The 16,193-nt window shown below is 37.7% G+C and overlaps 1 protein-coding gene across 14 annotated transcripts in view; it reads left to right on the top strand.

The window, feature by feature from the left end:
* LOC120773110 (Down syndrome cell adhesion molecule-like protein Dscam2) overlaps positions 1-16,193 on the top strand; it is a 160,691-nt gene that overhangs the window by 107,054 nt on the left and 37,444 nt on the right. For 7 of the 14 annotated variants that reach the window (XM_040102100.1, XM_040102103.1, XM_040102101.1 and 4 more), the window contains exon 4: positions 8,258-8,557. The exons of 2 other annotated variants lie outside the window; for them this stretch is intronic. In XM_040102100.1, the coding sequence (XP_039958034.1) occupies positions 8,258-8,557 (300 nt within the window). Of the gene's footprint in view, positions 1-4,827; positions 5,119-6,774; positions 7,066-8,257; positions 8,558-10,580; positions 10,869-12,115; positions 12,404-16,193 lie in introns of all 14 variants that reach the window. 5 more of the 14 variants (XM_040102104.1, XM_040102092.1, XM_040102095.1 and 2 more) reach the window with 4 other exon arrangements.

Here is a 16,193-nt window from a genome sequence, read left to right as displayed (position 1 = left end):
GTTCTTTGGTAAAATTGCCGTTATTCCGCTTTAATCTCTCTAACAACTCACAAGTTCTGCCACTAATTGTACCCTTCGACTTCGGTGAGGTGAGCGTTAACGAACTGGATATGGTATCGGCATCGTGCACTGTCAATAAAGGCGACTTGCCAATAGATGTCGCTTGGACAAAGAATGGCGGACGTGTCTACACGAACGATGGTGTGGTCGTTACAAAAACTAGTCAACGCATGAGCGTTCTGAGCATCGAATCGGTGCGTGCGCGTCATGCTGGCAATTATAGCTGCGTCGCGACAAATAACGCTGGCGTTACCACACATTGGGCTGTGCTGGCGGTTAATGGTTAGCTTTAGCGCTAGAGTCATTTACGTTAATGATTTTACTACTTTTTATTGCTTTATAATTTAATTTGTGCTAACACAGTTGCATACCTTTTCCCACTTGCGTACTTTCATTCCCCTCCACTCATGCAGTTTTGCCACAAATTGTGCCATTCGATTTCGGTGAGGAGCGCATCAACGAACAGGATATGGTTTCGGCCTCTTGTACAGTCAATAAAGGCGATCTGCCAATCGATATATATTGGATGAAAAACGGCGGACGAGTCTACACGAATGATGGTTTGATTGTCACACGGAATAGCCAACGGTTAAGTGTATTAAGCATTGAATCTGTGCGTGCGCGTCATGCGGGCAATTATAGCTGTGTGACGACAAACAATGCGGGCGCAACGCGACAATCCGCCATGTTGGCAGTGAATGGTTGAGAGCGTTATAAACTGTTTTTATTAAATCTAGTATTTTTCTATTATTTCTGCTTTTTGTTTCCTTCCCCCCACCCGCCAATTCAGTCCTACCACAAATCTTGCCTTTCGACTTCGGCGCGCAAAATATTAATGAAATGGATATGGTGTCAGCATATTGCACAGTAAACAAGGGCGATCTACCGCTGGATATTTATTGGACGCGCAATGGTGGACGCGTATTCACAAATGACGGTTTAGTAGTGACACGCAATAGTCAACGCATTAGCGTACTCAGCATCGAATCGGTACGCGCACGCCACGCAGGCAATTACAGCTGCGTGGCGACAAATAATGGTGGCGTGATTAAGCAGTCGGCGTTACTGGCCGTGAATGGTTAAATTACAAACGATATACAAAATAATTCTATACTTTGAGTTATAATTATCCACTATACATTTTTTGATTTAATGTTTGCTCTTTTACCAATCGCCTCTACGATTACCCTACCCCAGTCCTACCCCAAATACTACCCTTCGATTTTGGTGATGAGAGCATCAATGAAATGGATATGGTTTCGGCTTACTGCAGCGTTAAAAAGGGTGATCTACCGCTGGATATTTACTGGACGCGTAATGGTGGACGCGTCTTTACCAACGATGGTTTAGTTGTCACGCGCACTAGTCAACGCATTAGCGTACTCAGCATCGAGTCGGTTCGGGCGCGTCATGCGGGCAATTATAGCTGTGTGGCGACAAATAATGGCGGCGAGACCAAGCAGTCGGCTTTATTGGCTGTGAATGGTTTGAGAGCGATATATAGTTTTGTGATGTTATATTTATTCTTTTATTTTTGAGAATTTTTTTGTTTGTATATTAATTTTCGTCTTCCACAACCTTTTACCGCTCCATAGTTCTTCCACAAATTTTACCCTTCGACTTCGGCGCACCCGTTAATGCACAGGATATGGCTACTGTCAATTGCGCCGTAACCAAGGGTGATTTACCTTTGGACATCTTCTGGCGTTTTAACGGTTTTCGACTCTTCGGTTCCAACGATGGCGTGGTGATAACACGTAGCGGTCAACGTATTAGTATGTTGAATATAGAATCGGTGAGATCGCGTCATGCCGGCAATTATAGCTGTGTGGCGAGCAATGCGGCTGGCAGTGTTGAACATGCATCGTGGTTACTTGTCAATGGTAGTTGTTGGTTTCAGCAAGTCATTTGGAATTGTTTTCTTAATTTCTTCCCCAAGTTTTACATTCCGTTCTGCTGTTTCTTGTTTTGGTTTTCACAAGTAATAATTTTCTCCTTCCGCCATCAGTTCCTCCCTCCATAGTGCCTTTCTCCTTTGCGGAGGAGCCTGTCAACACTGGCGAGAGCGCCGGTGTACAGTGTATGATACAGAAGGGTGATGTACCCATTACGATTAAGTGGACTCTGAACTCTAGGCCGGTTATAAACGGCGAAGAGGGTTTAGCTATACTTAAGTTGTCGCCGAAAAGTAGCGTTCTGAATATTGCCTCCGTAGAGGAACATCATCGTGGAATTTTCAAATGTATCGCTGAAAATAAAGCCGGCGCCGACTCTTACGTCGCCGATTTGAAAGTTAATGGTATAAAGTTTTGAGTTTTAGCTGATTTTGTAGTCAATGTTGTAGTTTATTTTATTGCTTTCTTATACGCTTAAAGTTTCCTCCCCTTATCAGTTCCTCCCTCCATTATGCCATTTTCTTTTGGCGACGAACCCATAAATAATGGCGAAAATGCTGGCGTGCAGTGTATGATTCAAAAGGGTGATATACCAATTAACATTAAATGGACGCTGAATTCAAGACCCATTATTAACGGGGAAGAGGGCATAACGATATTGAAACTGTCGCCAAAAACAAGTGTGCTGAATATCGCTGCCGTTGAGGAGCATCATCGTGGATTATACAAATGTATTGCGGAAAATAAGGCGGGGTCGAGCTTTTATGCGTCCGATTTGAAAGTTAATGGTACAAAATAGGTCTTAAATATACATAAAATGTTGTAAAGGATTATATAATTTTTGTTAAATTTGTTTTTTGAATAATTTTAGCACTCTAAATTTTAATTTTCTTGCTGCATTCCTCAACCTTACACTCGGTTAGTTCCGCCTCAAATCATGCAATTCAGTTTTGGTGATGAGGCTCTGAATTTCGGTGAAATGGCTGGCGCACAGTGTATGGTTACTAAGGGTGACTTGCCGCTGAATATCCGCTGGACTTTGAATTCGGCACCAATTATAAACGGCGAAGAAGGGTTCACTTTGATGCGCATGAATCCACGCACAAGTTCACTGAGTATTAACACACTTGAGGCAAAACATCGTGGCCTTTATAAGTGTATAGCGAATAATAAAGCGGGCTTTGCAGAATATTCAGCTGAATTACATGTTAATGGTTTGTCAGCAATATAAGCGCTTACAAAATTTCAAACCATTTAATTTCTTTTTTAGTTAATTTTTCCTGAACTCCCAAAATCCTTTCGAGCAAATACTGTATATCCTTTTTTTGTGCAGTTCCGCCACACATATTACCTTTTAGTTTTCCCGTTGAGGTTGTTAATATGGGCGATATGATAAGCGCTACATGTATGATCTTAAAAGGCGATTTGCCGCTCGATATTTTCTGGACGCTCAATAACGAACCAATTTCTAACGGAGTCGATAGTATTAATATAATGAAATTGAATGCGCGCACCAGTTACATGAGCGTTGACTCATTGGAGGCTAAACATCGTGGTACTTATCGTTGCATAGTTGTAAATTTAGCTGGACTTGCTGAATATGCTGCTGAATTGCAGGTTAATGGTGCGTGGCCGACAAAATTATACCTCCATAAATAGTTAACGTAATTTTACTAACAAATATTGCAAACGTAGTATTATATTCGCCACATAAAAGTGCTGCATTACACTGAGCTGTCGCTTAATTCTTCTAGGAACACAACTTTTATACCACTTTCGGCAAATATGAAATAATAAACGAGTACATCGACAAATTTGGTGTTGGTGCAGTGTGTAATTAATCATAGGTACAAAGTGATATGTGCTGAATTGGCGCTGAAAATAAATTTGATTAGTACTTTTTCTTTTTGCAAATTCTAATTCACTAATATTTCGGGCAACGTCTGCTGTGGTTTTTGAATTCGATAATTCAAGCCTGTAATTGAAATTTAATGCCAAATTTAAAAAGAATCATTAAAAATTTGCAGAATTAGCGCTGAATCAAATTTAATTTAACTTAAATCCCACGCAGTTCCTCCACACGTGCTGCCTTTTAGTTTTCCCGCCGAAGTGGTTAATATGGGCGACATTATCAGCATTAATTGCGTAGTTCTGAAGGGCGACTTACCGCTCGATATATATTGGACCATCAATAATGAGCCTATAACATCAGGCGTTGATGGTTTCACTATTATGAAATTGAATGCGCGTACAAGCTACTTAAGTGTTGATTCATTAGAGGCCAAACATCGCGGCATATATCGTTGCATAGCTATGAATTTGGCCGGACTTGCTGAATATGCGGCTGAATTACATGTTAATGGTGCGTTTAATAAAAAAATTTTATGTTTGTAATTTAATAAGTAAATATAAATATGTATACATAAGTAATACTAATCCCTTATTAGCTTTTTCAACGCTAAATTTCTGTGCTGAATTACAAAGTATTCATGCGCTTGATTTTGAAGCTTGTTTTCTACACCCAACTATTTTATAAATTCACAAAGGAGCTGCATATTCGATACGTTTGGTGTTGGTGTAGTGTGTTAGTAGTGATTTTTTCAAAACAAGAGGAGCGAAATCTGCGCTGAATAGCAATCAAATTGTGCTGTTGTAAACAAGAATATTTAAATGCGCCCAATGAAAATTCAAATGTTCAGAAAAAATTTTTTTCCTTATTTAAGGTTCCAATTTTTAATTTTTTTTGGGTTTCGCTGCTTAAATGTACTCGAGATTCCCACAATGTTAGGTTACTGATCAGGCTATTTCAGTTTCGCTTTGTTGTTCAAATTCAGCAAAGCTGAATATACATTTTCTGTGTTTCTGCCCATAGTTGCACCACAAATTAGCCCATTCAGTTTCGGTGACGAACCACTTAATCGCGGCGAGGTCGCTAGTGTCACTTGCGTCGTGCCAAAAGGCGATTTGCCACTCGACATCTACTGGACATTGAATTCAGCGCTTATTGTAAACGGTGAAAATGGTTTTAACATATTTAAAATGAACAAACGCACGAGTTCACTGAATGTAGACTCACTCGAAGCAATGCATCGCGGCACTTATAAGTGCTTAGCGAACAATTCAGCGGGTTATGCAGAATATGTTGCAGTTTTAGAAGTGAACGGTTTGTTTGAAAATCGATATTTCTTAGTAATTAGTGTAAATAGTGCAGTTATATTATTATATTTAAAAATTGTTTTTGTTTTTAGTTTACGTCGTATTTATTCCATTTCATTCCATTATCCTTAAATTTGAATCAAGTGTCACCCCAAATACAACCGTTCGATTTTGGTGAGGAGCCAGCTAATACTGGCGAGATTGCTGGTGTGTTTTGTATGATACCGAAAGGTGATTTGCCAATGGAAATACGTTGGACCTTAAATTCAGCGCCTATTATAACTGGCGAACATGGTTTTACGCTATCGCGTATGAATCCACGCACCAGCTCGCTTAATATTGATTCGTTGGAAGCGCGTCATCGCGGCATTTATAAGTGCATTGCATCAAACAAGGCGGGCAGTGCTGAATATAGTGCTGAATTGCATGTGAATGGTTTGTGCAAGCACACATTTATAGAAAAAATATATAAATATATTTAGTTTAACATTTTTTTGTTGTAGTGTTTTTGTTGTTTAACGTTTATCGTTTCTTTAAATTAAAGTACCACCACAAGTTTTACCGTTTTCCTTTGGAGAAGATACTGCTGACATGGGTGAAATTGCAAGCGCTACTTGTGTCGTACCCAAAGGTGATTTGCCTATTAAAATACGTTGGTCGCTGAATTCGGCGCCTATAGTGAATGGTGAAAATGGGTTTTCTTTAATACGCCTAAATAAACGTACCAGTTCGCTGAATATCGACTCACTGGCAGCGTTGCATCGCGGTACATATAAATGTATCGCAACAAATGAGGCGGGAACCAGTGAATACGTAGCTGAATTACAAGTTAACGGTTTGTTTTGCTTGGGAATACGCTTGCAATAATTAATTGTAGTTTCGCATACACGCTGAATAGGCATTTTGTAGTACTGTAGTGATATGAAAACGCTTTCGAATTTTTTGCGTGCACATTTGCTGAATTCGTCGTACAATTGTTTTATGATCGTCGAAAATGTGTGCTGAATTGCATATAAAATATGTAAATATATTTTAATTCTCAACTGTTTTGCCATTTTTTTCATACTAATTAGGTACATGAAAGAAAACTTATTGGTGTTTTAAAGTTTCCAAAGCTAAGTGAATGCAAAAATATTAAATTAAACATTTTTAAATTCCCAATAATAATTTATTTTATGTGTTTATACAAAAATTGCAATGTGTACATCTTTTGTATGGACCAAACATTTTTATCAGTCGCGCCACAAGTCATGCCGTTCAGTTTTGGCGAGGAACCCTCAAATTACGGCGATAGCACCGCTGTACAGTGCATGGTCTTCAAAGGCGATACGCCACTACAACTCCACTGGACGCTGAATGGACAACTGATCACAAATGAACACGCGGGCATACGTATTATTAAAATGTCACCAAAATTAAGTTCGCTCAGCATCGATGCCATCAACGGACATCATCGTGGCACCTATAAATGTATTGCGAGCAATGCGGCGGGCAGCGCAGAGCAAATAGCTGAATTACTAGTGAATGGTGGCTGCGCTGAATATTAGCTCAATTAATGTAGAAGTTTTAAATTACTTTTAATTTTGGAAAATTTTAATTTTAAACAAAGTTTCCTTGCCTTTTGTACACTGTCACACAAAACTCTTCCTCTTTTGCCATACAGTGCCACCACAAATTATGCCCTTCTCATTTGGTGATGAAGCCACAAATTCTGGTGATTCTCTGGGTGTGCAATGTTCGGTCACCAAAGGTGATCTACCCATTAATATTACATGGACGCTGAATAATCAAACGTTGAAAACTGGCGATTACGAAATTATTATCGGTCGCATGTCGACAAAATCGAGTACATTGAATATCGATTATATTGCCGCCGAACATCGTGGCGTTTACGCGTGTATAGCAACGAATCGCGCGGGCGTGAGTTCCTATCAAACCGAGTTACAAGTCAATGGTTATTAAAAAAAAAATTGTTAAACATAGAAAAATCGATTATTGTTTGCTACTAACTACATAATTGGTTTATACTCGTATTTATGTATAAGTTGTTGTATATAAAAAATAAAACATTTGTATTTTTCCTACGCTTCCTATTCACTATCGCTTGCCGGCTTACAACCCATCCTCCCTCTTTTATGTATGTTTGTACATATGTAGTACTACCCGCTATACATCCTTTTAACTTCGATGCTGAAGCCAATGAGGGGGACAGCGTACAGCTGACTTGTCATGTGGCAAAGGGTGATTTGCCGTTGAAGATACGTTGGACCCATAATGAGTTGCCATTGTTTTCGCATATGGGTGTGTTGGCTAGCAAGATTGGTGATCGCATTAGCTTATTGACAGTGGAATCGGTGAAAGCTGCAAATTCGGGCAATTACACGTGTGTGGCTAGCAATAAAGCGGGCCAGAGCGCTTACACTGCTGAATTGCTGGTTAATGGTATTTGCTTAAGATGAAGACATTTCAGCATATTTATTTTGAAATCTTTATGTATGTTTAGTATCCTTTTCGTTGTTGTAATTTATACGTTCATCCACAAACACTCAGAAAGCACAAGAATTAAGTTGAAAAATGTGTGTAAGTGTTTAAGTATGGCTGAGTGTGTTTTTTAAGATAAAAATAAAAGCTGTTCAACTCAATACTAATTCGGAAATAAAATATTAGCAAACTTTAAATTGCGCTGAATTAAGGCAAAAAGCGAAAATTGAACGTATCTTAATAATTTTTGTATATTTTTTTTTAAATACGCAAATTGAATGCCGCTGAATTAAACCGAATAGTAGAAAAAATCAATTGCGCTGAATAGTGAAAATTAATTGAATCGTGCCAAATTTGGTAGTTCATGATTAGAAAGAAAATATTAGAGCTGAATTGTACCGCGCTGAATTAAACTGAATGTAGCAAAAATTACACAATTTCTTTTGAATCATAATTTAAAGCAGAAGTGTAAAATTTAATTATTATACGAGCTCTCATAGCTGAATTCGTTTTAATATAGTATAATTATTGATTAAATTTTTGCTGAATTCAACTAAATTGAGCTGAATAATAATTTGCCGACAAAACATAATACGATATATTTGTTGTTTACGGACTGTAATTTTTAAAACCGTTATTCTAAATTTTGCAAATTTATTCTTTAGTCCTTCCACAAATCACACCCTTCAGTTACGACGACATAATCAACACAGGCGACTCCATCGATTTGCTCTGTCAAATCCAGAAAGGAGATCGTCCAATCAAAATCAACTGGAGCTTTGAACGCGCCGCTGGTGACGCGCGATACGACACACTCCAACCGATAATGCGTACAAATCGCTTTAGTAGCAAATCGAGTGTGTTATCGATACCGCGTGCCACACCAGCACACACTGGCACCTACACTTGTACGGCCAGCAATGCGGCTGGCTCAACGACATACAGCACAAATATTACCGTGAATGGTATAATATATATGAATACACGATTCATCAACGCCTATCTTAAATGACTAACAATCATTGTGGATTTTTTTTCAATTGCATATAATATTGGTGGGATCGGTTGCGGTGTTCAAAAGTACTAAACTCCTCTGCTTATAAATATATTATGAAGATATACTGGCTGTTGAGCTCCTATTTATATGCACTATGTATATTTGAGAGTAACTGTAACTATGTAAAACGTACATAACAAATTACACTTCACCACATTATCTAACAAATCTTATCTCTACAACCCAAACTTTCCATTTGATGTTACTAAACTACAAGAAACATATATTATATTCTCTCGCACACATACTGTTACTAAAATCCCTCAGTGCCGCCGCGTATAACACCATTTCAATTCGGCGAAGAACCCTTGAACTTCGGTGAACCCGCGTCTATACAATGCACCATTGCCGGTGGTGATTGGCCAATGAGTGTTAAGTGGTTGCTGAATGATTATCATTTGCCTGCCCATTTGAATATAGCAACTACAAAATTCACAAGACATACACATGCTCTGGCCATAGAAAGCGTGACAGCTGATCATGCGGGAAATTACACTTGCGTCGCTGAAAATTGGGCGGGAAAGGCTGAATATACGACACCGTTGATTGTGAATGGTTTGCAAAAACTTGAAATTACTGTTACTTTGTTAGAGTATTCAACATTATTTTAATTTAAACCTTAAACCCAATCCACCTCACATGTCACGTAACTGGTGAAATCCGTGCTGAATGCGTTGAAACTGTATTCAGCGCGAAAAATCTTAACTAGTTTTAGAACTACTTAAAATTGCTTATGTAATTGAAGCTGTGCTTACAATTTTGTATAAGTTGTTCAAGCATATCTAATACAAATAGTATACAGCTATTTTTTTTTTTTTTGTCAAAGCATTGACCCTTTTTTATTTCAAATTGGCTAAGCTTAAAAGTAAAAAAAAAAATGTTTAATTTTTATTATGATTTCATTGCAAAAGTTGCTCCGAAAATCGCACCATTCGATTTTGGTGAAGAACCGCTCAACTACGGTGAACCCGCCTCCATACAGTGCACCATACTAGGCGGTGATCTACCCATCAACGTTACATGGTTGCTGAATAACGCTGCTATTGATAGCTTCCATGACATATCGTTATCGCGTATTGGCAAGCGCGTAAATGTGTTGACCATCGAAGCAGTCGCGGCACATCATGCGGGCAACTATTCATGTCGCGCGCATAATAAAGCCGGCATTACTGAGCATGCAGCGCGTTTGGTTGTGAATGGTTTGTTTTATATCTATTAAGAAAGCAGAACTAAATTGGATATGATTATTTTAGAGTTTTATAATTCTTTCTTTTTATTAAATTTACAAACTCCCCTCCTGCGTATCGATTAAAGTTTTATTATAATCTAAAATTTTGTTTTGGCCGCGCTGAATTGTATCAGCAGTCAGTCAGCGTATCGGTTGTTACTTTATTAAGAATTTCTTGAAATGTTGGTTGCATCAACTTATTGAGAAGTGTGCTGAATCGTCTTTATATACATAAAACATAATTTTTGTCGCACAAATTATGTTTGTTAAGAAGTGTAATTTATTTCTGCATGCGCTTACAAAAAATTTTGTTTCTTTTCCTACAAAAAGTCGCTCCGAAAATTGCACCATTCGATTTTGGTGAAGAACCTCTCAACTACGGCGAACCCGCTTCTATACAGTGCACCATACTCGGCGGTGACCTACCCATCAATGTTACCTGGTTGCTGAATAACGCCACGATCGATAGATACCACGATATATCCTTTTCGCGTATTGGCAAGCGTATCAATGTTTTATCCATTGAATCAGTGGCTGCGCATCACGCCGGCTTTTATTCGTGTCATGCTCAAAATAAAGCGGGCATAACCGCGCATACAGCTCGCTTAATAGTTAATGGTTGGTGTAAGAGTTTGAAAGTAACATTTTTTGTTTTCTCTTTTTTTCTTTCGTTATTATCCTTTCCCGAAAATTTTGACTTAAGTACCACCGAAAATTACGCCCTTCTCTTTTGGTGACGAACCCATGAACTTTGGCGAGCCTGTTTCAGTACATTGCACTATTTCGGGTGGTGATCTACCTGTCTCTGTAATATGGACTTTGAACAGACACCCGTTATTGCCGGAACTGGAGATTTTGACTGAGAAACGTGGACAACGTATACACAATTTAATGATCGATGCAATCGAGGCGAAACATGCGGGCAATTATACTTGCATTGCAAGCAATTCAGCCGGTCGAGCTGAGCACTCAGCTGAATTGATTGTGAATGGTTTGTGCGAACGCATACTTTTAAAACGAAAGATATTTAATTTGTAGCGAGTCATGGTAGAAATAGTGGTTTAAATTAGCTTAATCCCTTCCTAATACACTTTTGCTGTGTAACTGTGATATTATTTGTTGTGTGCTGAATACATATGAATTTTTTTTAGGGAAATGCAAAGAGACGGAAGTGAAGAATTCTTAATACTGTTAGGTATAAATTTTATTTACTGCATAAAAGAGGAGTTGTTGGAAATGTCGCTGAATAGTAATTTTTAAGCGCAAATTTTGTGTTGCGAAAACTGATTTTGACACTAATTATGGTAACAAAATAATTCAAAACTACACTAGAGGTTGAAATATTTTTATTAAAAATAAATATTTGGAAACATCTTAAAACTATATGACGCAAGCTAATCAGATTTTTTACTGATTTATTTGCTCAGTACCACCCAAAATCAGCCCATTTTCATTTAGCGAAGAATCAATGAGTTTCGGCGAGTTTGTTAATATACAGTGTACCATTGCCGGGGGTGATTTACCAGTTCGCATTACATGGACTCTGAATGGTAAACCATTCGAGGATTATCTTGAAATTATTACAACGAAACGTGGTAAACGCATTAGTGAACTCACAATTGAATCTGTGTCGGCCAAACATACTGGAAACTATAGCTGCATAGCTGAAAATCGTGCTGGACGCGTTAATCACACCGCTGAATTGCGTGTTAACGGTGCGGATTGCGCTCAATATACATTTTTATAATATGCATACATATTTAAGTTTTACGTTTTCAAAAATAATCTTTGCACCTTTTCCTACACTTAACCTTCCCACCATTCCTGTTTAAGTGCCGCCTAAAATCGCAAATTTTGATTTCGGCGAAGAACCCTCGAATTTTGGCGAATCTGCTAGTGTGCAATGCTTGGTAACTTCTGGTGATTTTCCTGTAAGCTTTGCTTGGCTTTTTAATGGTCGCCAAATCAACGACAATGTCTACGATGTTTCAATGGTGAAACTAGGTAAAAAGATAAGCGCGCTCTCCATCGATTATGTGCGTGGTCATCATGCTGGCAACTATACATGTGTGGCCGCCAATAAGGCAACATCCGTAAATTATACCGCTGAATTGGTGGTGAACGGTATTTGTTTTGCATTTAGTAATCTAAGATGATAAAATTTTAAACTTTCTTTAATATTGTAATTTTTCGTCATTAATTTTTTCACAATTCCTCAAACACACCACTTACTTTTAGTTCCCCCGAAAATTGCGCATTTCGATTTTGGCGATCACGCGGTGAATTTCGAAGAATCAGTCTCCGTAAATTGTCTCATATATTTGGGTGATTTACCAATGGATATCACTTGGCTCTTTAATGGCCAGCCAATAAACATTTATACTGGGGTGTCTATAGTGAAGGGTGGCAAAAAGGCTAGTATACTGACTATAGACTCCGTACATGCCGGCCATGCTGGCAACTATACATGTAAAGCGCGCAATGATGCAGCTGCTGTGGAGTATACAGCGGAATTGATTGTTAATGGTATTTTTTCTTTGAGTTTTCCCGCTGAATTTACTTTAAGTTACGCTTTCTGTAGTTTTTATGTGGTTTTTGATTTAATTTATATCCTTTTCATAAATGTAGAGGAGTGCTGACTTGTTTGCTTGAAAACTGTTGCAAAATGAGAGCTGTTTTACATTAAAATAGTCAATTGAGCGTAATAAAATATCTGAAAGTAAATGCTTACAAAATATTTTACGAAAAACTGTTGCTGACTTCGGAATATCATATTCGAGTTTATGAATATACGGGTTTGCGCTAGTGGCTCTTTCTTAAAAAAATTTAACAAACTAAGAACATTTTTATTTACAAAAAATTTTATTCAGCACCACCAAAAATTGTGCCATTCGATTTTGGTGACAAACCAGCGAACTTTGAGGACTCAGTTTCGGTAAATTGCTTAATTTCTTCTGGAGATATGCCAATCGATATAGAATGGCTCTTTAATGGCGAACCCGTAAACTATTTTGCGGGTGTTAACGTTATGCGCGGTGGCAAGCGTATTAGCTTACTCAGTATCGACTCAGTACATGCAGGACATGCGGGAAACTATAGCTGTAAAGCGCGTAATAAGGCAGCTACGGATGAGTACTCAGCACAGTTGATTGTTAACGGTTATTTAAAAAGAAATTCTTACTATTCAGCCAAATATTATTTTTAATTTGTATGTGCTTACAACTTTAAAATTATTTACAAAGAATTTTTACGTATTAATTTTCTTCATACCCTGCATTTTCTCATACATAAGTGCCTCCTAAAATTACACCCTTCGACTTCGGTGAGGAACCGGCGAATGTTGAAGACTCTGTTTCTATAACTTGCCTTATTTCTTCTGGTGATTTACCCATTGATATCGAATGGCTGTTCAATGACTATGCTATAAGTTCGTACTCGGGTATAACTGTATTGAAGGGTGGTAAACGTACCAGTATGTTGACCATAGACAATGTGCATGCCAGACATGCAGGCAAATACAGTTGTAAAGCGAAGAATTATGCTGCAGCTGTAAATTACACAGCTGACTTGGTGGTTAATGGTATATATTATTTCATGATGTCAATTTAAGTAGCGCTGAGTACAACTTTATAGAGTTTGTGGTGTTTATTTTTTGTGTTTTTACCTCATTTGGTCCTCTGAAAATTAAAATATTTATATAAATCTTTGCTTTTAAAAAGATACTAAGTATTATTTTCATTACTTGATATACATGCCTACACACTTCCTACCATCCCTAGTCGCGCCTAAAATCGTACCTTTCGACTTTGGTGAAGTTCCAGCCAGCTTTGAGGACTCTGTCTCGGTGAATTGCCTCATTTCCTCTGGTGATATGCCGTTAGACATCGAATGGTTATTCAATGGTGAACCGGTTAATTATTTCGCCGGTGTAAATGTGATCAAAGGTGGCAAGCGTACAAGTTTGTTAACTATAGACTCAGTACACGCGGGACACGCGGGCAATTATACTTGCAAAGCGCGTAATAAAGCAGCCATGGATGCGTACTCAGCACAGCTGATTGTCAACGGTTACCGCATAGCAATATATTGCTATTTAGTTTACATTTTATATATTTTTGTCAAAATTTTTAAAGCGCTTACACAAAAAACATATAGTTTTAATTCTTTCTTAACTTTTTAAATCCCAAACAAGTTCCTCCAAAAATAACACCTTTCGATTTTGGTGAGGAACCGGCAAACGTTGAGGACTCAGTGTCGGTTACTTGCCTTATTTCTTCCGGTGATTTACCCATCGATATAGAGTGGTTGTTCAATGATTACGCAATTAGTTCATACTCCGGTGTATCGGTTATGAAAAGTGGCAAACGTACGAATATATTGACTATTGATAATGTGCACGCTAGGCATGCGGGAAAATATACTTGTAAGGCGAAAAATCATGCAGCCGCGGTGAATTACACAGCTGAATTAGTAGTGAATGGTATATTTGTGTAAATCAGTTACATTTTTAATCCGCTGAATTGTGCTGAATAGCGCTGAGTATCTTGCGTATAATTTTCAGTACTTTCTTTTCCTTGTTTATATTTGAATTTTTGTGTAAGACCTGCTTACATTACACTACAACACGAAACAATCACGTACTCAACCCTTACCCATCTACAACCATACATTACACTTAATTGATTATTACACATTTGCTGAATAAAATATTACAACATTTCCAGTGGCCCCAAAAATAGCGCATTTCGACTTTGGGGAAGCACCTGCTAATTTTGAAGACTCCGTCTCAATTAATTGTCTCGTTTCATCGGGTGATTTGCCACTAGATATTGAATGGCTATTTAACGATTACCCGCTGAATTCTTATTCTGGTATTACCGCCACAAAAATGGGCAAACGTTTGAGTGTATTGATGATAGATTCAGTAAATGCGCGTCATGTTGGCAACTATACATGCAAAGCTAAAAATCTATGGGCGGCGAGCAGTTATACTGCACAATTGATTGTGAATGGTAGTATTGGAATGAAAAATATATTTAAACATACGCAAATTTGGTTGTAATATTTAATTTCTCAACTTTTGTTGAAATACTTTGTCCTTTACCTAAACGACCTACTTTATTCAAACAATATCCGAAATCCTAAGAGCATGCCGTAAGTTATTAGTGTGGTTACTATATGCTTTGATGTTTACACTGTGCTGAATTTATTAAAAATTGCTTTTTTGGAACTGCTTTTAAAATTTATATGTTTTCTTAAAGCCTTGCATATATAATTCATGCGCTGAATTGCATTGGTAATGTAGTTATGCTGTTAAAAGGGCCCTGTTGTATTGGTTTAAGCTGTAAGTTTTCTATCGAGCCTGTTGCTTACAATATTTATAGGCTGAAACCGACTGAAAATAATAAATTACTGTCTATATGTCAGGTTGTACAGAATACTCTAATTATAAAATATTTTTGTCTGAATAGTATTCTTGGAATATAAAATAACTGAACTCGGAAACACTTTACACATGTTTGATTAATTTTTGTATTTGATGCCTTTCTTCTCCGAGTCTATACAACATAAGTTGCTGAAGTGAAATGAAGTTTTAATAAATTTTGACGGACGTTGGAAAAAGTAAATTATATAAACTGCTGGATTGAAGTATTTTTTGAAACCGTTATCTTGAACTATTTGTCCGACAATAAAAATTAAAATAAATAATTGCGCGCTAAGAGCATCAATACATGATGTCTGATTTCTGTACTTTTTAACAATGTAGTACCACCAAAAATCACACCTTTCGATTTTGGCGAGGAACCTGCAAATTTCGGCGACTCGGTGACCGTACAATGCACTATTTCTAAAGGTGATTTACCGGTCGATATCACTTGGCTATTCAACGATTATCCGATAAACGATTATTTGGGTGTTACCACATCGAAAATTGGCAAGAAAGTAAATGTTTTAACCATCGATTCAGTGAATGGCAATAATGCTGGCAATTACACATGTAAGGCGCGTAATGAGGCGCAGATAACGGTATATACGGCAGCGTTGATTGTAAATGGTGGGCGTTGAAGAATAAGACAATATCAGTAGTTTAAGAATATCTGCTAAAACTTTTTACGTTTTCATCAAAAAGTTAACAATTTCTTTTCCTTCTATATTTTTTCCCCAAACCGCAATTGTCTACCTTATTTTCCTTTCTTTACCTCTTCTACACCCATTCCGCGCGTTACAAAGTGCCGCCACAAATCTCTCCCTTCTCCAGTGGCAATCAAGCCGTACATCTCGGCCAATACATCACCTATCAGTGCACAATAACCGA

The sequence above is a fragment of the Bactrocera tryoni genome, chromosome 3 (assembly GCF_016617805.1).
Source record: "Bactrocera tryoni isolate S06 chromosome 3, CSIRO_BtryS06_freeze2, whole genome shotgun sequence".
NCBI lineage: Eukaryota > Metazoa > Arthropoda > Insecta > Diptera > Tephritidae > Bactrocera > Bactrocera tryoni.
The sequence above is the reverse complement of the archived record's forward strand: the minus strand, read 5'-3'. Positions and strand labels throughout refer to the sequence as shown.